The sequence below is a fragment of the Leopardus geoffroyi genome, chromosome D2, assembly GCF_018350155.1.
Source record: "Leopardus geoffroyi isolate Oge1 chromosome D2, O.geoffroyi_Oge1_pat1.0, whole genome shotgun sequence".
In the NCBI taxonomy this organism is placed as follows: domain Eukaryota; kingdom Metazoa; phylum Chordata; class Mammalia; order Carnivora; family Felidae; genus Leopardus; species Leopardus geoffroyi.
Genome location: NC_059334.1, coordinates 34,952,006 through 34,976,841, shown reverse-complemented (window position 1 = coordinate 34,976,841; position 24,836 = coordinate 34,952,006). Strand labels below are relative to the sequence as shown.

Sequence of the window (24,836 nt, the reverse complement as noted above, 5' to 3'; positions counted from 1 at the left end):
TCCCCCACGGCAAGGTTCAAGCCCCAGTACTGGGCTCAGTCAACAATCAACAGTTCACCACTGGAGCGACACCTCGTCTGGGTCTTTCTGCAGTCTTGGGATCCTCAATCCCTTCCCTTCACACAGACCCTTGAGTTTGGGGGATGCCCCTTTCTCAGGCTCCACACTGCTCAGGGTTTCATCTTCCTGGAACGCTGAGTCAAGATGTCTCCCTTCACAGTTTTTCCCTTTGTTCCTGGTCCTCAAAATCTCCTTTCTCCTTCTAGATTTCCAGATGGGTAATACCTTGTCCACCCCTCCCAAGGACTCCCCTCTGGGATGCCTCCTTAAAAAAATATCAAAAACCTCCAGGTGCGTGGGTGGCTCAGTCAGTTAAGCATATGACTCTTGATCTCGGCTCAAGTCATGATCTCACAGTTCCGTTCGTGAGATCAAGCCCTATGTCTGGCTCTGCAGCCTGCTGGGGACTCTCTCTTCCTCTCTCTCCACCCCTCCCCTGCTCACGTGCTCTTTCTCTCTCTCAAAATAAATAGATAAAAACCATTTTTACAAAAATCTCAAAAACCTTCAGTTGAAACAAGGTATTTGGCCCAAACGTCTTAATTTTCTACTGTAACGCAGCCTGGCCCCAATATTAATTAGATGACCAGAAGGGCTGGCCAGAGAACAGCTCTCTCTTAACCACAATTCTCTTCTCCAATTGAGTTTATATTGTCATGGCCTGGGTAAATGAGGTGAGGTTCCTTATGTCCAAGCTTTCTTTGAACTCGCTTGTCATCCTGACCTTCGCACTGCCTGTCGTATGTTCCTTCTATCTCCCCAGTTCTACCAACTTGGATTTGACCCTGCTGACCCACCTCCACCTTTCCACTTACCCATAGTTGATCCTCTGGCACCTCCACACACACCCCAGTACCCTCCTTCCCCTCAAGGCCCTTCAGCACCCCCATCCCCCCTTAAGCCCTTGCCTCCACTTCTCAATCCTTCTCCTGCCCACACTCGCTCTGATCACTCTTACCAACCTCCTGATGCTCTCACCACCCAATTCCCTCTTCGCAAAGTGGCTACAGCAGGGGGCATTGTTTGGGTCCACGTTCCCTTCATGCCAGATCTTTCTCATATGGAATTTAAGCTTAGCTCTTTCTCAACTGATTCCTCCAGGTTCACTAAAGAATTTGAATATCTCACTCTTTCCTGTGATTTATTGTGGAGGGACCTATATGTTATTCTCTCCACCTGTACCACCCCAGAAGAAAAAAACAGAATTTGGTCCAAGGCTACTGAATATGCCGATGATCTAAACTGCAGAGAGCCTGTACAACATGCTCCCAGCAATGCAGCAGTTCCCTTAGCTGAGCCCAATCGGAATTACCAGCCCTCCTCTGGAGACAAAGCCAAATGCAACCACAGGACCACCGGCTTCATAAGAGGCATGTAGCAGGCAGCTTCTAAACAGGTCAATTATGAAAGGTTAAGAAAAAGCACCCACAGATCAGATGAAAACTCTGCCCTTTTTCTCACCCACCTCACTGAGGCTCTTTAAAAACTCACAAACTCATGAGCTCGAGCCCCACATCAGGTGAGCTCTGCTTCTCTGTCTCTGTCTCTCTCTGCCTCCCTGGGATTCTCTCTCTCTCTGCCCCTCACTCACTTGCACCCTCTCTCTCTCTTTCACAAAGGAAAATCGATCCTGCCTATCTATGCATTTCATCTCCCAGTCAGCCTCAGACATTAGAAAGAAACCTCAAAAGTTGGATAAAGGCCCTCAAACCCCTCAATATGAACTACTGGACTTGGCCTTCAGGGTCTTTAACAACAGACAGGAGGAATCAAAGAGGAAACGAGACAAAGAGATCAAAAACGATCTCATGCTTACTAAGCTACTGCCCTTACTGGAGCTATTCAGTCTTACCCTGCTGGCTCAACCTAAACATTCTCCAAGCCCCCTCCAAGAGCTTGTCACACTTCTGGTAAGCCTGGCTACTGGCCTAAACAATGTCCCAATAAAAAACTGCCACCCAGGGGGCACCTGGGGGTGGCTCAATTGGCTAAGTGACTGACTCCTGATCTTGAGATCAGGTCATGATCTCACAGTTTGTGAGTTCGAGCCCCGCGTCAGGCTCTGTGCTGACAGCTCAGAACCTGGAGCCTGCTTCAGATTCTGTGTCTCCCTCTCTCTGCCCCTCCCGCACTCATGCGCTTGCTCGCTCTCTCAAAAATTAACAAACATTAAGAAAAAAAAACACCGTTCAGTAAGTTTTTCAGTTGATCATAACATAGTGTTTTTCCTTTATTCTCCATGGAGACCAGGATTTTTCCCCATGGTGCAATAAAGGTTAAAACCTATGAATGGTTTACCTAAATCCATTAATGATCTTTACCTAAATCAATTGCTTCCTAATTAAAATTGCATAATTACGACTTCCTAATTCTGTCATTAATTTCACATTTGTTGGCTAAAATTCCCCTCATCAACTAGGACTGTTCGGTTACTCTGAGATAAAGTCTGTACAGGGAAGGCAAGATAGTTACAATTTTTTGTGTGTGGGTGAAGACAACATTTAAGATCTATTCTCTTAGCAACTTTCAAATATACAATATTGTTAACTATAGCCACCATGCTGTACATTACATCTCTAGGACTTATATATCTTATAACTGAAAGTTTGTACCTTTCAACCACCTTCACTCATTTCCCCCATATTCCAGTGTGTGTGTGTCTGTATACATACACACATACAAACATACCACATTTTCTTTATCCATTCATTCTCTGATGGACACTTAGGTTGTTTCCATGTCTTGGCTTTTGTAAGTAAGGTTGCAGAGAATATGGGTATGCAGATACCTTTCTGAGGTAGTGATTTTGTTTCCTTTGTATAAATACCCAGAAGTGGAACTGTGGATCATATGGTAGTTCTACTTTTAATTTTTTTGAAGAACCTCTGGAAAGGCAAGGTAAATCTTAATTTTTTTCTTTATATCACCAATTACCAATAAATAAATAAACAAATAAATAACCTACTAGAGTAGGGAACTGGTGTACTACTTACCACTAAGGGTAATCAATGAAGTTTTGTTTTGGTGGTTTTTTTTTAAGGTTTATTTTATTTATTTTGAGTGAGAGAGCATATAAACATGCAGGGGAGGGGCAGAGAAAGAAGAAGAGAGAGAATTCCAAGCAGGTTCCACACTGTCAGGGAGAAGAAGCCCAATGGAGCCCAACGCAGGGCTCAGACTCACAAAAGTGAGATCATGACCTGAGCTGAAATCAAGAGTCAGATGCTTAACCCACTGAGCCACACAGGTGCCCCTAAAGTTTTGTTTTGGTTTAAAGTTACCTATTTTTTTGGAAAATATCACTAGGACACACTCCTTAATTTGTCTAAGTCCCCAAGGAAGCCTGTGAGAGCACATAGCATACTTCAAGGATATATTTCTGGGGATGAGCAGAAATTAGTTTCCTGAAAAAAAAAATCATTAATCAGTCAAATGATCTTCATAGACTTGAATGTCAGGGTTGAAAGGAAATTTCTGTAGGGTCACCTAGTTCAAATACCCACCTGATGTTGAAAACCCCTTGTGCATTATCTCACCATGCTCTATACTTTCCAGGGAGTGAGGGGCAAACAGGTATGAGCTAGATCTATGTGGTTTTTTTCTCTTTTTATTTTTTATTGAGGTATAATGGACATATAACATTATATTAGTTTCAGATGTACACATGATTTTAAATGGGTATATATTGTGAAAGAATCACAAATTAAGACTAGTTGCCATCCATAGTTTTAATTTTTTCATATGATAACTTTTAAAATTCATTTTCTTAACAATTTTATATTATACCCCCAAGACTCATTTATTTTGTAACTGAAGCTTGTACGTTTGACCCACTACACCATTTTGGCCCCCCACTCCACTCTGCCTCATCTCTAGCAACTACCAATCTGTTTTGTGAATCTATAAATGATTTTTTAATGTCTTTTTGTATTAACTTGTTTTATTTTTTATTTTTTTTAATTTACATCCAAATTGGTTAGCATATAGTGCAACAATGATTTCAGGAGTAGATTCCTTAGTGCCCCTTACCCATTTAGCCCATCCCCCCCCACACACCCCTTCCCGTAACCTTCAGTTTGTTCTCCATATTTGAGTCTCTTCTGTTTTTTCCCCCTCCCTGTTTTTATGTTATTTTTGTTTCCCTTCCCTTATGTTCATCTGTTTTGTCTCTTAAAGTCCTCATATGAGTGAAGTCATATGATTTTTGTCTTTCTCTGACTAATTTCACTTAGCATAATATCCTCCAGTTCCATCCACGTAGTTGCAAATGGCAAGATTTCATTCTTTTTGATTGCCGAGTAATACTCCATTGTATATACACACCACATCTTCTTTATCCATTCATCCATCGATGGACATTTGGGCTCTTTCCATACTTTGGCTATTGTGGATAGTGCTGCTATAAACATGGGGGTGCACGTGTCCCTTCGAAACAGCACACCATGGATAAATGCCTAGTAGTGCAATTGCTGGGTCGTAGGGTAGTTCTATTTTTAGTTTTTTGAGGAACCTCCATACTGTTTTCCAGAGTGGCTGCACCAGCTTGCATTCCCAAGATCTGTGTTTTTAATGTAAGGTAAATATAAGTTTAATTATAACGTTTAACTGACAGCATAGGACTCCTCTTAATATTACCATGCTGATGAAATGGCACATAAACAAAGTAGGCTCATATTGGTTAGAGCTGGAAGAAACCTTGGAGGTTATCAAGTCCAGTGAGGCAAATCAGAAAAGATACTCCCACAAAACAGGCTCTACAAAAAACAGATGCTTCTGGCCCCTTACTTCCTGACACATGAACATTTTGCAGAATTAACAGAAACACCATTATGTAGAAACACCCACTCAAGTAAGTTAGAAATAAAAAGACATCAACATGGGTGAAATTTTGCATCTGTTCAATGAAAATAGAACATAAGGAGGTTAAAAATAAAAGAATACTTCTCACTTTATTTAAAATTGTGATATATAACATACATAGAGAAATTTGTATAAAACATACATATAATATAATGAATAGTTATAAAACAAACCCATATAACTCAACACTTACATCAAGAAATACATTACCGTTTATTTGTTTATTTTGATATTATTACCATTTCAGAAGCCCCTGTGTGGCCTCACCCTGAGTATAACCCTCTTCCTTCCTCCCAGAGGTACCATTACCCTGACTTTTGTAATCATTATTTCCTTACTTATCTTCATCTTTTAAAGGCAGTTTACTTCTACATGTTTCTGAAGTTTAAATAAATGGAGACTGCCTATGTATCTATCATTAATTTCTCTCATTTATTTTTGAGATTCATTCATTTTTTTAATTGAAGTAAAATTCACATAATATAAAATCAACCATTTTGAAGTGAAAAATTCTCTTTCATTACTGATTGGTATTCCAATTTATGACTATACCATAATTGTTTTTATCCATTCTACAATAAACAGACCAGTGGAGTCATCATGAAAAATGTTGACATCAATGTTTTCATATATGGATCCTAGTGTACATGGGCATAAGCTTCTCTGAGAATTGTCTGTCCTCTACTTTACTAACACCAAACTGTTTTCCAAAGTGGCCGCACCAATTTACATTCCCAGTAGGAGTGTATGAGAGTTCCAATTGCTCCACATCTTTATCAACAACTAATATTATCACACTTCTTAATTTAGGGTTTATAATGGAGTAATTTGCACAGCTCTGATGAGTAATGAGATAGAGTGCCTGTTCATAATTTATTGGCAATTTAGATTTCCTCTTTTGAGGTGACTATTCAAATCCTTTGCCACTTTCTTTTTGTAACTGAATAGCCTTTCCTTACTTTTGACTTTTGAAAAGTAAAGATTTCACTTTTTTTCTGTCCTATGCACCAACCTTTACATTTACTTAGGACTTGACTGCCATAGAACAAAATCACTGAGCAAAGACAAACTTGACAAAGTTTTAACTAATCAAAAGTTAGTATCTCCACTTTTACTCAGGATAGGCCAAAACACCTGCAAATTATTTGTAGGAATTTGGGTGATAAGTAAATATAACTTAAATTTAAAATGTTACTGAAATAACACTGCAACAAATTTTTAAGTTTGTATCTACTGTTATTCCCTCATCTCCAAGCAAAGGTGTTTAGCATATAACTCAGATTCACACCTGCTAAGGTCAGAATGTTTCTGAATCTTTTCCATTCCAAATAATGAAACTCAGAAGTCAAACTTTCATTAAAAATCACTATGTCGGGGCGCCTGGGTGGCGCAGTCGGTTAAGCGTCCGACTTCAGCCAGGTCACGATCTCACGGTCCATGAGTTCGAGCCCCGCATCAGGCTCTGGGCTGATGGCTCAGAGCCTGGAGCCTGTTTCCGATTCTGTGTCTCCCTCTCTCTCTGCCCCTCCCCCGTTCATGCTCTGTCTCTCTCTGTCCCAAAAATAAATAAACGTTGAAAAAAAAAAAAATTTTTTTTTAAAAATCACTATGTCAAAAATGCCTAATAGCAATGAATACAATCAACAGTAGGAACTACAGTGTTATAAGATGAAAAGTCAAAATCTCAATTGTAAACACTTTTATATTAAAAAAAAAAAAAAAGTTGCCCTGGAATCAGTTAATTTTCTTTCCTACCAAGAGGATTATTCTGCTTAGCAAGAGAAGAATGATTTACTCACTTAATAAATGCTGGTGGCATATCTCTCTTCAAAATCTGATCTTCAGTGGTTTGAACAGTCTCTTTTCCAACCTACAGGAGAAAAAGATTCACAATTCAATAATAAATTCTCAGACTTTTAAAAACTTATACTTAAACATATTGAAACATACTTTATCATCGAAGTTTCTGGATTCAAAGAAAATTTCTGGATTTTTGAAATTATCAAGATAGTTCCCATATATCCTTCCACAATATACTTGGATAACAATATGGGATACAAACAATGTACCACCCCTTGTTCAGAGTAATTCATTTGAAGGCACCACGGAGCACAGTAAAAAAAAGAGATAAACTCATCTCTGAGATATATGTATATATGTTTAATTGACAAACTACTTTATCTTTTTTTTTAAGATTTTATATTTAAGTAATCCCTATACCCAATGTGGAGCTCAAACCCACAGCCCCAAGATCAAGAGTCACATGCTCCACCAACGGAGCTAGTCAAGTACCCCTGTATCTCTAATACAGTACATGAAGTACAATGAATCAAGATAAGTAAGCTAAATGTCTATACAGGGGGGAAAAAAAACATATTACTGGAACTGAAAAAAAGTATAAAGCAATTATGATGCTGAAACTAGAAACCAAACATATGAAAATACACAACTTCACCATTAATCAAAAAAATTCACACCAGGGGTGCCTGGGTGGCTTAGTCAGTTGAGCATCTGACTCTTGATGTCAGCTCACTCAGGTCACGATCCCAGCGTCCTGGGATCAAGCACCATCTCGGGCTCTGCATTGGGCATGGAGCCTGCCCCTCTCCCTTGCTCATGCTCTCTCTAAACTAAAAAAAAAAAAAAAAATTTAATTAAAAATAAATAAATTCAAACTAAAGCAACATGATTTTTCCCCTAATTATAGATCAACTTTTTAAAAAATAATATATAATGCTGAATGCTACAATGGAATAGTTTTATACCCTTCTAATGGCAATGTAAACTGGCATACTCCATTTGGAAAAGCATTTACTAGTATGTGTTAAGAGATATGAAAAGTCATATCTAGGAATTCCACTTAAAGAGAATATACACTATAAGCAATAATACCAAATGTGGTAAGATTCACAAAAATATTCACTATCATGTTAGTTATAAAAGCCAAAACATTTTTTAAATAACTTATCCAACAACAAGGAACAGCTAAGTAAATTAGGATAAAGATAGAGTACTACAGAGCCATTAAAACAATGGTTATAAAGACTCAGCACTACATAAAAATTTTTCTGACATTATATTTCATTTAAAAGGAAGAATAAAAATAATAAATACACTATGATTACAACAAACCAGAAAAATCCATATGTATGAAGCAAAACACTGAAAGAATGCAGAACAAAATGTTAACAGTGATTATAATGATGCTTAGGAAATTCTGTATCTGTATTTCCTCTTTTCTAATCTTCTGAAATGTGAATATACAATTTTTATAATTTAAAAAGTAATATTAAAATGTTATTCTGGGTTATTTAGATGCAATTATTTGCTACCTAATAACTGTAGTAATTAGGTCATTTCATATAAATCTTCCAAATAGTAATATCTAAAAATATATCAAAATATTAAAAGCCACACTAACCAGATTATGTGCACACATATTTATTATATCACAAATGGTACACATACTCACTTTCTTCAAAATTATTCCTCTGTAGGGCTTGGATGTCAATTTTTCTTTCACTACAGCTATATCACATACTCTAAAGTACTCTAAAGAAAGGTAAACTTGAATATAGTAAATGGTGAAATCCACCCATTTTACCAATATAAAGCTACATAAAAGTGTTAAATCATAAATATAAACCACAGTTTAATGCCGAAATCTGTAATTTTTTTTTAAATCCAGAATGGAAAGTATCTCAATCCTACCATTTAACTGTTTAACTTTTGCTTGAGTTTAAAGAAAAAAAACAAGTAAGAAAAATCCCTTAGTGCACAGTAAATCAGTTAAAGAAAATAATACAATAAACTATTCTCAGGGAATACAAGTCATGCATAAGTTAATGAATACAAGTTTTTTCTCTCAAGTTAATAGCTCAGAAAAAAGCAAAAACACATATACCACTGTGTAATAGCCAGTGCTTTTGTACACAATAGACTGCCTGTATCATAATAAAAGCCTTTCAAATCAGCAGCTGGTTCTCTAGAGTTTCTCAGATCAAAACATGACAGAATATTTCCAGATGTATTGTTCACTATATTTTCCAACTAAAATCAACCATTCAAAAAGCTGTGGGCCATGATTTCATGAAATAAAAAATGAAGTTCAGCAACAAAGTCACTAGTTCATACTGAGTATAAGGGCCTAGAAGGATATTCATATTTAGACACATGGAGATTTCTTTTATTTTACACACACAGAGACACAGCAAGGGAAGAAGAGGAGTGAGTTCCTCTTATATCTCCTTTAGAAAACATTCAGTTATTCAGCAGTTATTCAGCATTATGAAACATTTAATGAGTACAACTACATAAGCCAGGCACTGTTCTAGGTATTGGGGCTAGAGCAGAGAGTAAAAATAAGCCTCCTGCCCTCATGGAACTTCTATTCTAGTAGGAGTAGACAGAAAGTGCACAAGTACATAAATACACAAACAAAATCACCCCAGATAATGGTAAGGATGATGCTATATAGACTATAGGGTAGGAGTAGAGGGTTCCTACTTTAAAGAGTGGATAAAGAAGACTTCTCTGAGGAAGTAACACTGGAGTTGAGACTCTGAAGCTGAGAAGGAAGCCTCATGGAAGAACTGGGAAAGAACACTCCATAGGGAGAAACAAGACAAAGACCCTATGGCAGGAAAATTTGAGTATATCCAAGGAAGCTTAAGGAGGCCAGAGTGGCTGAAGTTCAGTGAGGGGAGAAGGTGTGGTGGTGATAGGGCTGGATAAGAAGGCAAGGGCCAGATGGCAAAGAGCCTTTTAGGCTAGGTTAAGATGTGTGGAATCTTTTCTAAATACAGTAAGAAGAAGGACTGCTAAACAGGAGATTGAAATGACCTGATTTTCTTTTTAAAAAGACATTTTTGTCTGTGATGTGGCCAAGTGATCTTAGTGGGTAAGGGGAAGCAGTCTGACCAGTTAGGAGGCTACTGCAGTCATCCAGCAGAGAGATGACAGTAACTTAAAATAAGACATGAAAGTGGAAATGGAGAATTAGCTCTTTTGGAGGAAGAACTAATAGGACTTGCTCTTGGACTGCAAGGAGTGGGGGATGGGGAGTAGACCGAGGGGTTGGGTGGGGGAATCAGAAATGACTTCTGATCAATTAGGTGAAAGGTCTTTGAAGGCAGCAATGCTGGAAGGCTGATATATGGCAAAGATTTACCCTCAAAAAATAAAACAATCATGGGGCACCCAGATGGCTCAGTCGGTTAATTGTCCAACTCTTCATTCTGGCTCAGGTCATGATCTCACAGTTTCGGGAGTTTGAGCCCCACACAGCAGGGAGCCTGCTTGGGACCCTCTCTCTCCCTCTCTCTCTGCCCCTCCCCCACTCATGCTTTCTCTGTCTCTCTCAAAAAAATTAAATTTAAAAATTAAGATAATCTGTTTTTTTGTGTTTTTTTTTAATTTTTTTTTTCAACGTTTATTTATTTTTGGGACAGAGAGAGACAGAGCATGAACGGGGGAGGGGCAGAGAGAGAGGGAGACACAGAATCGGAAACAGGCTCCAGGTTCTGAGCCATCAGCCCAGAGCCTGACGCGGGGCTCGAACTCACGGACCGCGAGATCGTGACCTGGCTGAAGTCGGACGCTTAACCGACTGCGCCACCCAGGCGCCCCAAGATAATCTGTTTTTAAAAAAATAAATAAAAATTAAAATTAAAAATAAAGCAATCATGAGTACACCCAGCAAAACCATTAAAACAGTTTTACAAATAGCCAATAACCTGACCCTGGTGAAGGTAATTACTGAAGAATGAATGAATTTTACTTAAATATTTTATTTCTCTTTTCTAAGGATAGGGGTAAGTGGGGAAAGAAAAGTAGATAATAAAAATATACTCAAAGGCTACTTATCCAGAAGCTATTTTTTTTTAAAAAAAGGCATGTGGTTCCAGAGCCTGTGCTCTTCTTTTTTGGTGGCAGGGAGATGGCGTGGAAGGGCAGAGGGAGAGAGAGAATCTTAAGCAGGCTCCACACCCAGCACAGAGTCCAATGCGGGGCTCAATCCCACCACCCTGAGATCATTACCTGAGCTGAAATAGTCAGATACTCAACTGACTGAGTCACCCAAGCACCCCTTAATTTACTATTCTAAGCTGCATTCATACTTGTGGTGACAGTATCCACAGTCACTCCAATCTTCAATATACTCAGTCCAGAATTAAATTAGGTACAATAAATAAACGCTCCCGTTTTTAAGGCAAAACACATAAAGCATGACTGTGTAGAATAAATGTCATTTTCACTTGAGGAATTGATTTTTAGCAATGCTGTCCAATAGAACTTTCTGTTATGATAGAAATGTTCTTTTTGAACTGTCCTACCCAATACAGTAGGCAACAGCCACATATGCCTATTGAGCAGTATGGCTTGTGCAAATGAAGAAGTAAATTATTACTTTTTATTTAATTTTAATTAATCTTTATTTTTTTAATTAAGATTTTATTTTTCATTTATAGCACTTTAAGTTCACAGCAAAACTAAGGGGAAGATAACAGAGATTTCCCATACACTCCCTGCTCCATACAACAGCCTCCCCCATTATCAACAACCCACACCAGAGAGTACATTTGTTACTACCCATAAACCTACCATTGACTACATCATAATCACCCAAAACTCATAGTCGACATGACAACTCACTCCTGGCAACCACTAATCATGTCACTGTCTCCATAGTTTTACCTTTTCTAAAATGTCGTATAGAATCATCCAGTATGTGACCTTTATCGATTGGCTTCTTTCAATTAATTTTAATTGTAATTGCCACATGTGGCTAGTGGCTACTATATTGCACAACTCAGGTCGATGGGACTTTCACTGTCTCCTAAAACTGGTCTTCCTGACTCTAGACTTCCATCTTCTAATTCACTCTTCACACAGCTGCTAGATTAACCTTCATTTTTGCCTTTGCTGCATGGTCTCTTCACAAAACAAAGGAGCTGGGTCTGCAAAGACAGAGTTGCTAGATGGAGAAGAGAGGGATCCGACAGTCCAAGCAGAAAGGAGAGAACAGGCAAAGGCTCCGATGTGTTTGAGCATATGGTTGAGTAGACAAGAAAAACAGGTTGGTGTAGCCTCAGCAAAAGAAATGAGGCTAGAAAGGGAAGCTCCAGTCACCTTGGGAAGGGCTTTGTATGCCAAGCAAAGACAGAGAAGATTATGTAACTTCACTTGCCCATTTATTCAAAGGTTGTCATCCTCTGTTCTAGATCTTTCCAATTCAGTGTTGTATCACTCAAGTATCAAGTCAAGAAGTTCCAAAGAAGCCAGTTTCTAAAGATATGCAGGATCAGAAAAGCATCTTCTATTTGTGAACAGCTGGCAAAGTCTATCTAGGAGAGCCAAGATAAAGCTTCACATTTTTTAGGCCATCAACCAGGAAATGTACTTTCCTTCTCTTTTCCCACACTATCAAAACAAAACAGCTTTTTTAGCATCCATCTTTTCCAAACAAAAAGAGTAGAACAATTAAGAAAGGGATTAATTCACAAAATGCTCTTTGTTAACTAGCAGGAATCTTCATGGCTTGTGGAAAACATTACTCCTGGAGGCCTCAGCCTTACTGTGGGGAAGCACATGATTCCTAATACAAGCTACACTTTGCAAACAAGCAGGTCAGTAATAATTTGGACAAATGCTTCTCGAACCTGTGCAGCACCAGTCATCAAAACACTTAACAACTTGAGTAGTTAAGCCAAATGTTTTTACTACATACATGTTAAGAGCACATGCACAGGAATTTAGTGACTTGGTTTCTAGTTACAGCTTAGCTAATAAATAGTCATGTATGGGGGCACCTGGGTGGCTCAGTATGTTAAGGGTTCGACTTCAGCTCTGGGTCATCTCAGGGTTCGTGACTTCAAGACCCGCGTTGGGCTCCATGCTGACAGCTTGGAGCCTGGAGCCTGCTTTGGATTCTGTCTCCCTCTCTCTCTGCCCCTCCCCTGCTTGTGCTCTGCCTCTCTCTCTCTCAAAAATAAACATTAAAAATAAACAAATAAATAAATATATGGTCATGTGACCTGAAATGAATCATATAATTACTCAAATATTTCTTCTCAACTATGTGATCTCTTTCCTTCCTTGTCTACTGTAGGTTGACCCAATTACCTTTTAGCTCTCTGATAAAGGAAATTTACCTTTAAGTTTATCTTTTCTACCTTCAGTCTTCATTGACCACTTCAAATTCTTTTTAGGAACAAGGCAAGGTATGAAATGATTAATAAATGCAAAATTTAAAAGCTCTCACTTCCTGTATATTTTATCTATACATTTTATGATTGTGAGGTTAAAGTTGATGTCTGATTTTTTAACCTTAAAATAAATCATATTCCCTCTGAAAAATAAATGCCCATAGTTAAAGGGTACAAAGCAGGGGAAGGGCACCTGGATGCTCAGTCAGTTGAGCATCGGACTCTTGATCTCATCTTGGGTCTTGATCTCAGGGCCGTGAGTTCAGGCCTCATGCTGGGCATGAAGGGTACTTAAAAAAAAAAAAAAAAAGCAGAGAAAAGAATGCCAGAATGCCAAATAGGTCTTAATTATAAGTTCTGAGGTTTTCCAGGTGAGCATTTAAAAACAACCCTTTCAAAGTAATCTAACTTTATAGTAAATACATTTTATTACTTCCAAGCTTTGTTCCATTGCTGAAATTCAGACTTGTTGGTTCTATTCACTGCTAAAACTATTTCTCTTTTATTTTCTTCTTCAGAGAATTGCCTCTAACTCTTGAGGCCCAATTCCCTCAATTCAATAAACAGGCAGTAAGTGCCAACTATGTGTCCGCTAGGTGGTAGGAAGAGAATGAGATAAGAAATAAAGCATCCTTAGATAAAATGAAATAAGGGTAGTGAATGAGTAAGAGGCCTGGGGGCATTTTCAGGGGGCTTGGCGGGAAGCCCTGTTTCTTTTGAAGAGCTCTTACTTTGTTCAGTAGTTAATTTAAATATCTTTTGTTCAATATGTGACTTTAGTTCAAAATTCTATGAGAGAGGCCTTTTGTCTTCTGCTGTTGTTATTATTACTCCTTTTATCACGACCCACTCAATTTGGTTCAGTAATGTACAGAGATTTGGTTTCTTTCCAGCAATAGAAAGAAAGAAAGAAAGAAAGAAAGAAAGAAAGAAAGAAAGAAAGAAAGAAAGAAAGAAAGAAAGAAAACAACAACTTGGCTGGTTCAAGTCATTACCCAGACTAAAAGTATGTTAATGTAGATGTCTCCCTTAGCTAGCCTAAATATAAAACAGAAAGACAAAACACATAAGAGAATCTGTATTAGAGATTTACACAGTATAAGTGGTAGCCATAGAACATCAGATTTAAAGGGTACAGGGAGAGGGTAATCAACAGAAGTCCCTAATGTATTTTATTTTTATTTTATTTATTTTTTTATTTGAGAGAGAGCTAAGAGGGAGGGGCAGAGAGAGAGAGGGAGAGAGAATCCCAAGCAGGCTCCACCTTGTCAGCGCAGAGCTGGATCGGGGCTCAAACCCACAAACCGTGAGATCCATGACCTGAGCTGAAATCGAGTCAGATGCTTCACTGACTGAGCTACCCAGATGCTCCCCTAATGTATTTAGACAAGAAAATGCAAACAATGAAAATGTAAGCCAAATGTACACTTAAAGTTACGGTAGGCCAGCCATGGAGCCAACTGATGGAAACCAACTGATTGTGACCAGACAAGGGAATGTGCACAATACTGCCTGCACTTAGTTTGGCTCAAATCTCTGTTTCTGTAGTATAGCTATTAGGCTGATCAATCCGTTATACTGAAGGGCCATTCTGATATGCAGCTGTGTCCAGTACCATGTCTATGTCATAAAACAATAATAATGTATATGCCCACCATCAGCAACACTTTTGCTTATTTTCCTGCAGTGGTGATGGATTTATGATCCACCCACCCCTCACTGTACCTTTTGCATTGTTCACAGATGATATACTAGAGTCAGGTGTTTAAAAAGCCATATATCCAGAAAAACAAGGACTCTCTAACCTACTCTGATTTCCAACTCACTCATTTAATCAACCACTCACTGAGTACTTCCTATGTGGTAGGCACTGTGCACAACATTGTGTGTGATGGCAATATAAAAGTAAGTGGGATTCAGTCCTTGCCCTTCACAGAAAGACAAGACAAATGCTTAAACTAATCATTGTTACACAGTGTAATGCGTGCTCTAACAGAGTCACATCCAAGCTTCAGCTCTGCATCAGTGATGTAGAAGAGGTTTCACAGAGGAAAAGAAACTCTAGAAAGGCTGATAAGAGTTCTTCTCCAGGAGTAATGGGATTTGGGGAAGAAAGAGCTTTCCAGCAGTGGAGCAGCTATGTGAAGGTATGGCCAGTTCAAGGAACACAGGTCCACAAGGAGGAGATATAAAGAAGATAGGAAATTGGAGAAGAAGAAAGGGACCACATCAGGGAGGGCCTTGTGTGCAGTGGACTTAGACTTTATTCTCTAACCGATGGGAAATTATTTAATGGTCCTAAGCAAAAGACATTATTAGGTTTGCATTTCAGTAAGAAAAATTCAGCAGCAAAAATAAAACAAAGGTAAAAAAAATAAATAAATAAATAAAACAGAACAAAAAAACTAGGATGATCAGTTCATTTGTTAGTTCATTTATTCAATCAAATATTTATATAACATACCATGTGCCAGGTATTATAGACAGTAATGAAGAAAACACATGTGGCCCCTAATCACACAGAGCTTAGAGTCTTAGTGAAAGTAAACTAAAGATAAACTAAAAGCAGCAGCAGTATGGATATGGATATGAAGGCAGATTTAAGAGGTGCATCTATGTGGCATTCCACGTGGAGGGTAAGGGAGAAGTCTGGAATGACTCTCAGGCTCCTGACTCAAATGGACTTGGTAGTATAGGTAATACAGGAAGAGAAAACCAGATCTGAGAAAGAAAATAATGACTACCTATGGGATGTTGAGATGGAGATAAGCACTTGCTCAATAAGCAACTGAAGAGATGGTTCTTCAGTTTACATGCCTAGGCTGAAGAAACAGAGTAGAGGTGGTAGAAAAGCAAGCTGGTGAAAAGAGCTGAGAAGGAAATGTCTGAAAACAGGATGTGTGGAATGGTAGAACTATGCCATGAAAGCTAAAGAAATACAGAGTTCCAAGAATGTGAAAGAAGAGTCAATAGTGTCTACTGCCATAGTTAATGGTTTCAGTATATTCAGAGAGTTGTGCAACCATCGCCATAATCATTTTCTGAATATCATCATCATCCCATACAGAAACCATCTGCAGTCACTCCTTGTATTTATCCCCAAACCTTCTCCACCCCATCCAGCCATAGGCAATCAGTAATTTACTTCCTGTCTCTACAGACTTGCCTATATTTGATACAAATGGAATCACACAGTGTACAACATTTAAAAAAAATTTTTTTTAATGTTTATTTATTTTTGAGACAGAGGGAGACAGAGCACGAGTGGGGGAGGGGCAGAGAAAGAGGGAGACACAGAATCTGAAACAGGCTCCAGGCTCTGAGCTCTCAGCACAGAGCCCAATGCGGGGCTCGAATCCACGAACCGTGAGATCATGACCTGAGCCGAAGTCGGATACTTAACTGAGCCACCCAGGTGCCCCAGGATACAACCTTTAGTGACTGGCTTCTTTCCTGTTGGAGCATATAGCAGTATTTCATTGCTTTTTATTGTCAAATAATATTCCATTATACGGTTATACCACATATTTTCTCCCAGTCTGTGACTTGTTTTCACTTTTTTGATGGTGTCCTTTGTAGCACAAAAGTTTTTAATTCTGATGAAATTCAAGTTATCTATTTGTTTTCTTTTGTGGCTTGAGCTTTTAGTATAGTATCTAAGAAGGCTTTGCATGACCAAGGTCATGAGGATTTATTCCTATGTTTTATTCTAAGAATTTTACAGTTTTAGCTCTTACATTTTAAGTCCACAATCCATTTGAAGTTAATTTTTTGTGTATGCTAAGAAAATGGTTATTATTTTCTTTAAAAAAACCAAGCATATTGATAGGCTGAAGGAAAGGAGGCAGGAAACAAGACGTTGATTATAAAGCAAGGTCTCTAAAGAGGCAGGGACAGAATCTGGAGAACAGGTAGAGACACTAACATTTACCAGGAGGAAATCATCTCTTCCTCAGAGACAAGACGGATGGTGAGTGAAGACAGAGACATTAACTGTAACTGTGGGGCCTATGACCTATATCTTCTTAGGAATTTACAAACAGTTTATTTAAGGATCTAAGATAACTTTCAGTCAGGAAATCTGTTTAATTTAATCCACCACTTTCCAATTTCTTAATTCCTACCAACCTATGATGGAATTGGGATTTGTAGGATATACTTAGGAAAACAGTCATCTAGGCCACGAGTTACAAATTAGTGGCCTTTGTGCAGATTTGGACCAACGGTAATTTATGTTTCGTCCACATTGTTTTTAAGTCAAGAAATTTCATAAAGATACAAATTTATGAAACTCTTGACATACTAGAAGATTGGCCACATCAGATCTGCATTTCAGCAAAGAAACAATTTGCTAGAACCCAAATATCCTATACAGGGAATATACTCTCTGTACCATTCCCTATAATCTTAATATCCAGACCCTTTCACTCATTTATGTCAGTTCCTGGTCTCTGTGGATATCTAGGTTTATCATTCCCACATTAGGCAACCCTCTCAGTGTCTACACAGAGTGAAAATTCCTGAAGCCACTCTTAGAAATTCCTTATCCAAGTCCCCTCTAAATATTTTGTTATAAAAGTGCTCTTCTTATGAGAGCTGTGAGAAAGACTGAGGGAAGTATTTACGTCAGGAATGACAAAACGGCAGTGTATGGGCCGGGTGTAATCTACAGACCTATTTGACAGGCACGGTATTTTTTTAAAACGGAAAACTTCACATTAAAAAGAAATACAGATTTCCAGATTTTATTGGATATCAGGAAGATCTGGTAACACAAGACTCTGTTTCCATATGGCAACAATAAGCTGGAGATAGTAGCAGTCTTCTTCAATCAGGTCCTACATTTTTCAATTTACCACAGTCCCTACCACTCCCCAGTGTCCTCTAACTGGTCTGATTCACACATTTACACATTTGGTTGTGCAGGCATCTGAGTTTGTGCCACCTGGTTTAATAAAATCATTCAGTTCTTATATTTTTTTAGTATTTATTTATTTTTGAGAGAAAGTATCGGTGAGGGAGGGATGGGGGGTGGGGCGGGGGGGACAGAGGATCTGAAGCAGGATCTGCGCTGACAGGAGAGGGCTTGAACTCACAAACCGTGAGATTATGACCACAGCCAAAGTCAGGATGCTCAACCGACCGAGCCACCCAGGTGCCCCAGACAAAATCATTCAGTTCTTAATTAGCACAGTACACAAGGCAAGATTCCCAACATCATGAGTGTCATGGGAAATTCTACTTATGCCTCAGCTGTTTCACTAAGGAAATATCCCCCTCTCCCCCAAACACATAGCTACCTCAAAAAAAAAGAAAAAAATGACTAGAAGGAAACAGCATGGAAAGTAGAATTTCAGGTGATTTCTCTTTTCTTCTTAATCTTTTCCTGTACTTTCCAGATTTTTAAAAAATGACTATGCATTACCTCTATAATCAGAAAAACAAACTAAATTTCTAAAATGTGTCAACAGGGGCACCTGGGTGGCTCAGTTAGTTGAGCATCCACCTGCAGCTCAGGTCATGATCTCACAGTTCATGAGTTCAAGCACCCATTGGGCTAACTGCTGTCAGTGCAGAGCCCGCTTCGGATCCTCTGTCCCCCTCTCTCTCTTCCCCTCCCCTGCTTGCACTCTCTCTCTCAAAAATAAATAAAACATTTAAAAATAAAATGAAAAGTGTCAACAATATTCTTGGTAAGGGGGCGCCTGGGTGGCTCAGTCAGTTAAGCATCCATCTGTAGATTTTGGCTCAGGTCACAACCTCGCCATTTGTGAGTTGGAGCCCTACATCAGGCTCTGTGCTGACATTGTGGAGCCTGGTTGGGATTCTCTCTCTCCCTCTTTCTCTATTCTTCCCCTGCCCTCACAATCTCTCTCAAAAAATAAATAAATAAACTTTAAAAAAATATTCCTGGCAAGTAATAATCCATAAAGTAATGAGAAACCACCAGTGCCTAAAAGGTTCATATTTTGACCAACTGCCAAAAATTGAATTTAAATGTGCACCAATGATAACACAATCACATGGGATAAATAGTAGATGAACCATGTCAGTGGCAAGTTCTAACGTCAAGCAGGCTTATTTGATGCAACATACTTTCCTTAGAACTAGTGTTAAGCTGCCTCGGCAGCAGCCTTTTATTCTAAACCAATTTAAGATTGTATTAGTTAAGGTTAGATAAATGTTAACAGAGCAGCCTGCTCACCAGATTCATATTTATGAAGATGCTGTGGGCAGGCTTCCAATTGGCAAATACTAGATTCTCTCCCTCAACTCAGTACTCTTCTGTACACATCACAAATACTTACACTTGCGCTCTGGATGGCCACTAATTTAACAACAAAGCAGGTCTCCAGCACAGTGAACTTCTCGCCACCACCCACTTTCTCCCAGCCATCTCAAATAAACACAAAATATGCTCCTCCCATTTCACGGAGAATTTCAGAGTAATAAAGAATTTGGCAATCTAACCTAAATGCATCACTTTAAAAAGGAGGGTCAGGGAGGTTCTTTCTCTAAAGAAGTTGCAGAACATGAATGTAAATCCAAGCATCTTGGCTCCATTTCCTGTGTTTTCAGGTATACTTCCTAACTTGCAAGCAAGACATTAAGTGACAAATAGTCCTACACTCGTTTACAGCATATCAAATCCTACTTAAAGGGATTTCCCTTTTGTTTCGAAACATGCATAAGCAAATACTACATCACATAAAGTTCCCCCAATTCTCACCCTTTAGTCCTGCCTTTAGTAAGAGGAGAACAAGCAATAATTACAGGAAAATAAAAGGATGGTTTTTCATTCAATCTGCTTTAGTTTTTCTAATTTTTTTTAGTTATTAAAAAGATTACTTAAACAGGAACTCCGTACTAGTCCCACTAGTCTTATAATTAAATAACTATCGCATATTCATAAATACTGGTGGGGAGGAAAAGATCATTGCATGATCTGAATATAATCTTTAGCAAATGCTTCAAGTAAAGAACAAATTCCACTGGGGTCAGGTCTGACACACAATGACTGATAATGTGCTCAGAAAATAGTGCCAACTAAAATAAGAAAATATTAAAGACAGTAAAAAAAAAAGTTAACATTTAATTCTACCATTTTCTTATCTGCCCACATATACCCTTTACTCCATTCTAATTCCTTCTATTTCAGCACAATTAACTCAGGAAGACTGATATGGGGAACAAAAGCAACAGAAAAAAATTAAATTTCCTTACAACTTAGAGCCCAGTGACAAGTCCTTGAAACAGGCAGAGTGACCTTCCTCTAGGAACTCAACTGCCTGGATGTTAATACTTTGCTAAGGGCTTAACATCCCAACCTCCAGGGTCCTGTTAAGTCTCCATTAACATACAAAAATTCCTTTGGAAACTTCCTTTATCTCTACACGCCCCCCCCCCCCAAGATATATGTTAGCAAACATCCTCCAAGCATATGGCCCACTGATATACATCTGAAGGGTCTTATGACTAAGGTTTTACTAGACAGTAGTAAATGACCTATCCTAACAACAGCTAGCCCCTCAAGGTCCTGGAAACTTTGCTTCCAAATTCCTTAGAGACTTATACTATCCCTAACCCCTCCCAACTTGAAAGTATGTAATCAATTGTTCTCACAATCCCAGTGCAGCCCTTTCTAACCATGGGTCCAGTCTTCATGCTTTAAGAAAACCACCTTTTTGCACCAAAGAGGCCTCAAGAATTCTTTCTTGACCGCTTGCTCCAAGCCCCAACATTTCTACATCAAAGACCTTCATTCTTTTATTTTCATTCATTCTTCAATATATCTATAAACTAATCCTTTGAGTATTAAAGTGACTAGCTGGGGTCCTTTAAAAAACAAAAATCATGGATGAAATGATGGAGGAAAAAAAGCTAACTAATTAGGTCAACTCTACTACCTATCCTACGTGTCTCATACATGATTATAATGAATAAGAATGTGCTTTGTACATCATCAAGGTGTCATCAAACATAGGCTGTTCCGTGCTATAAATGTTCAGTCCCTTAAAGTATCCCAAAGGCCCCACCAGCATCAAAGCAGTCTCCATCTTCTTACTGTTTTCTAACCAATCTGCTTTTCTCAAAGAACTATTATTCCACAGAACTTAAAATATACTTTTTCTGTTTAATAGCCAAAATTGCAAATGCATTTTTTTCTGACAGTTTTAGTTCACAAATGTGCATAATTTCAGTAACAATGCAGCTTTTGCAGATAAGTCTGGGTCTATAACCACCATTTGTAACTTTGTCCTTATGGAAAAATAACTTCAAATGAATTTTTAAATGAATTTTTGAAATGCAACCCATTTTTATGTGGGGAAAACTGGGGACCTCATGGAAGGTAACAGGGTAGTGGAAAAGAACTGGGGCTTTGGAATGAATCTCTCCTCCCACTCTGCTATTATTAATACAGTGTCCTTGGGCAAGTAACTTAATCTCTTTCTCACTCTTCTAACCAGTAAAATGGGAAAAGTAAAATCTCTCTCAAGGCTAAAGAATGTAATACATATGTAAATCACCTAATACATCTGTATCTTCCAGGGCCTGGAAGATACCAGGTGCTAAATAAACATTAGTCCTTTTTTCTTTCCCTCTGCCATTGTGGTATTCATCTGTGACTTCTGTTTTCTCCTTTTAAAAAAGTTTTTTTTTTTTTTTAACTGCGCACATGCTGTAAATCAGGAGCTCTTTATTACTTCATTAAATCTTTATAACAATATACCTATGAGGTAGGTACCATTACAATCTCATTTTACAGATGACAGAGGCAAAGATAGGTTCCTTGATCTGCCTAAAATTACTCAGATACTGGTGTTGACTTCAGCACACCCATGCTCTAATTCTAAACCACTCTCAGGGGTGCCTGGCTGGCTCAGTCAGTAGAGAATGTGACTCTTGACTTAGGGGTTGTAAGTTTGAACCTCCATGTTGGGTGTAGAGATTGCCTAAAAACAAAATCTTAAAAAATACAAATAAAATAAGCCACTCTACTGTGTTTGTGTGTGTATGTGTGTGTAGGTGTGTGTGCATGCGTGTATGTGTGTGTGTAATGAGGGAAAAGGATTCAATGATATGGAATGTTTCCTGCTGTTACATCACATGATTCTATAATTCTATGGAGCTATCAGACGGCAAGGATAAGAAAGACTTCAAGCCCACAATGGGTATACATAAACCACCAGGCTGCAGTCTAATCAGCTCATATCCAATTGTTCTGATTTTCCTTCCCAGAAGCTGGAAGGTTTCCACAGCGAGGACAGGTCAGGCTCACTAGGGATAAAGCTGCTTCAGCTCCATAACTGTTACTTGCTTAGGAATGATCAGCTGAGTCAACCTGGCCTCAATTAGCTTTTAAAATTGAACCAGGATTGACCAATAATGTAGCCTTTTACTCTTTTTTTTTTTTAATTACAGGTGTGGTCAAAATTTGAAATAGTAACCCAAAGACAAATGTCTTTGAGTGTCTTTACTAATGTTGGGAACCATCCTGCTTGCTAACTGGAGATCATTCAGAGTCACTTTTACAGTTTAGTAATTAAATTTGGCTCCAGGCTGTAACAGACACTCTGACCCATTAAATTAGGGCCAGAAGCAGAATTATTCTATTTCAGCTCAAGCTACAAACACATTTCTTATAAACAGCCAGAACCAGAAATCCAATGTTTGGGAATACTAATATGACAAACGGTTAAGGCTGCTCACTTCAAATGCCCATAAAAAAGATTTGTTTAATGGTACCTAAACTAAATAAAACCCCCAAGTTTTACCTTTAGGCTTTTGTTTTTAACGTTTTTACCTTTTCTTCTTAATGACTACAAACATATTTAGTGCGACTACATATGGGCTAAGCAAGACTCAATTCTAAACTTGCTGAAAAGTGAAATAAGAGAACAGCTGCAACACATCCAGACCAAACTGGCCGAGATGTACAGACAGAAAAAAAGCTGTTGTCAACCATCCCCAGCTATACTATTTGTGTTTGTGCCTTTTGCCAATTATATTTCATCACTGCTCTTCATGTAACATTAATAGATCAGACACAACCTTGGTTTAATTAGAAGACTTTCACAGGGACATTATTTCCTTTTGTTTCACCTACTTACTAATACAAAGTACCACAAGCCTAGATGTTGAAGAGCTGCCACAGATAACCAAACCCATCAGTTAAGTTCTGGCTCTACCATCTTACATAACTTATTCCCAGTTGGGGAAAAGAAAGAGAATTAGAACTGAGAGGATTACATTATCATGAGGGTCTATTCATCCATCTAGTTTTTTGTGTTTTTTTTTATTGTTGATGTTGTTTCAAGCAAAGTATCAAAGTCAATGCTGGCAAAGCACCTATACACTAAACTACAATCCTTTTATCTTCAGTCATCCCTAAATATCAAGTTCACTCCTAATGACTCATTACAGAACACAAGTCTGTATTTGGTTCATAAATGGAAACCTTCCCGAATTGAATTTACATGGAAGATATAACAACAGAGAATCCCTGTAGATAGAGAATGTATAAGATTATCACTGTTGAATTTGAATTTAGAGTGTGAATTCCTACCTTAGCAGGGAAGTTTCTATAAGCCTAGTAATCAATAAATATACTCAAGTCTTAAATAATAATCACATAATTAGATGATCCTCCTTGGAACAAATCCAAGTTCTCCCTAGGGTATACATACTTCATCGACTGTGAGGTAGATTCTTCTATATAGCTAATACCATCAAAAATATTATTCAGTGGTGTTGTATTTTCTTTTTTCTTTCTTTTTTTTTTTTTTTTTTTTGAGAGAGAGAGAGTACGAGCACAAGTGGGGGAGGAGCAGAGGGGAAGGGTGAGAGAGAATCTTGAGGTCGCTGGGAGTGGAGCCTGCCCGCCCGACACGGGCTCAATCTCACAATGGTGAGCTCATGACCTGAGCCAAATCAAGAGTTGGACACTTAACCGATTGAGCCACCCAGGCACCCCCTTTTTTTAATAAGACATAAACTAGAGATGTTGAAGGCATCTTTTGTATCCTGATGTTTTTAGTTAATTTATTCTTTAAATTATGTCCTAGGAATTCCATTTGTAAGGCAATGTGCAAGTGATACAAAGACGCAATTAGGCAGTTTATAGTTAGTTAGGCTTGGAAAAGATCAGAACTACATAAATGCCTGCTGTGTATAGGCCAACAGGGAAGTAGAGCTTAGCACTACTGGGGGTAGGTGGACACAGAGTGCAACCAGCTGTTGAGATTAAGACAGTCTTCAGTGTTTGAGCTAAGCCTTAAAGCATGGATATAATTTCTGGAGGGAAGAAGGTATCTTAGATGGAAGGAAATACAGCATATGCAAAGAAACAGAACTGAGAAGGACTGGAATGTGTTCATGAAATGCCAAGCAGTCTCATGGGTTCTAAGTGCAGGCTTTGAGGGAGGGGCCCTACTCTGGGGTAGGACCAGCAGTAGATTCTGATTTTGGCTTTTCCACTGTCAAAGGTACCTGCCTCAGAGACTCTATTGATCATGTCTGAGAATACATTTTCTCATTTTTATTTATTTATTTTTTAAGTTTCTTTCTTTTGAGAGAGAGCACATGCAAGCAGGGAAGGGGCAGAGAGGAGAGATCCCAAGCAGGCTGTGTGCTGATAGCGCAGGGCTTGATCCTGCAAACTATGAGATCATGACCTGAGCCGAATCAAGAGTCGGACCCTCAACCAAC

At 38.5% G+C, this 24,836-nt stretch overlaps 1 protein-coding gene and 1 long non-coding RNA gene across 4 annotated transcripts in view; one reads left to right on the top strand and one right to left on the bottom strand.

Annotated features, from left to right (window-relative positions):
• LOC123577416 overlaps positions 1-24,836 on the top strand; it is a 74,721-nt gene that overhangs the window by 184 nt on the left and 49,701 nt on the right. The window lies entirely within an intron of this gene.
• The window catches only part of VCL (vinculin), a 110,446-nt gene that overhangs the window by 68,508 nt on the left and 17,102 nt on the right, over positions 1-24,836 (bottom strand). For both annotated transcript variants that reach the window (XM_045439665.1, XM_045439664.1), the window contains exon 2: positions 6,720-6,790. In XM_045439665.1, coding sequence (XP_045295621.1) covers positions 6,720-6,790 — 71 coding nt within the window. The remainder of the gene's footprint in view (positions 1-6,719; positions 6,791-24,836) is intronic.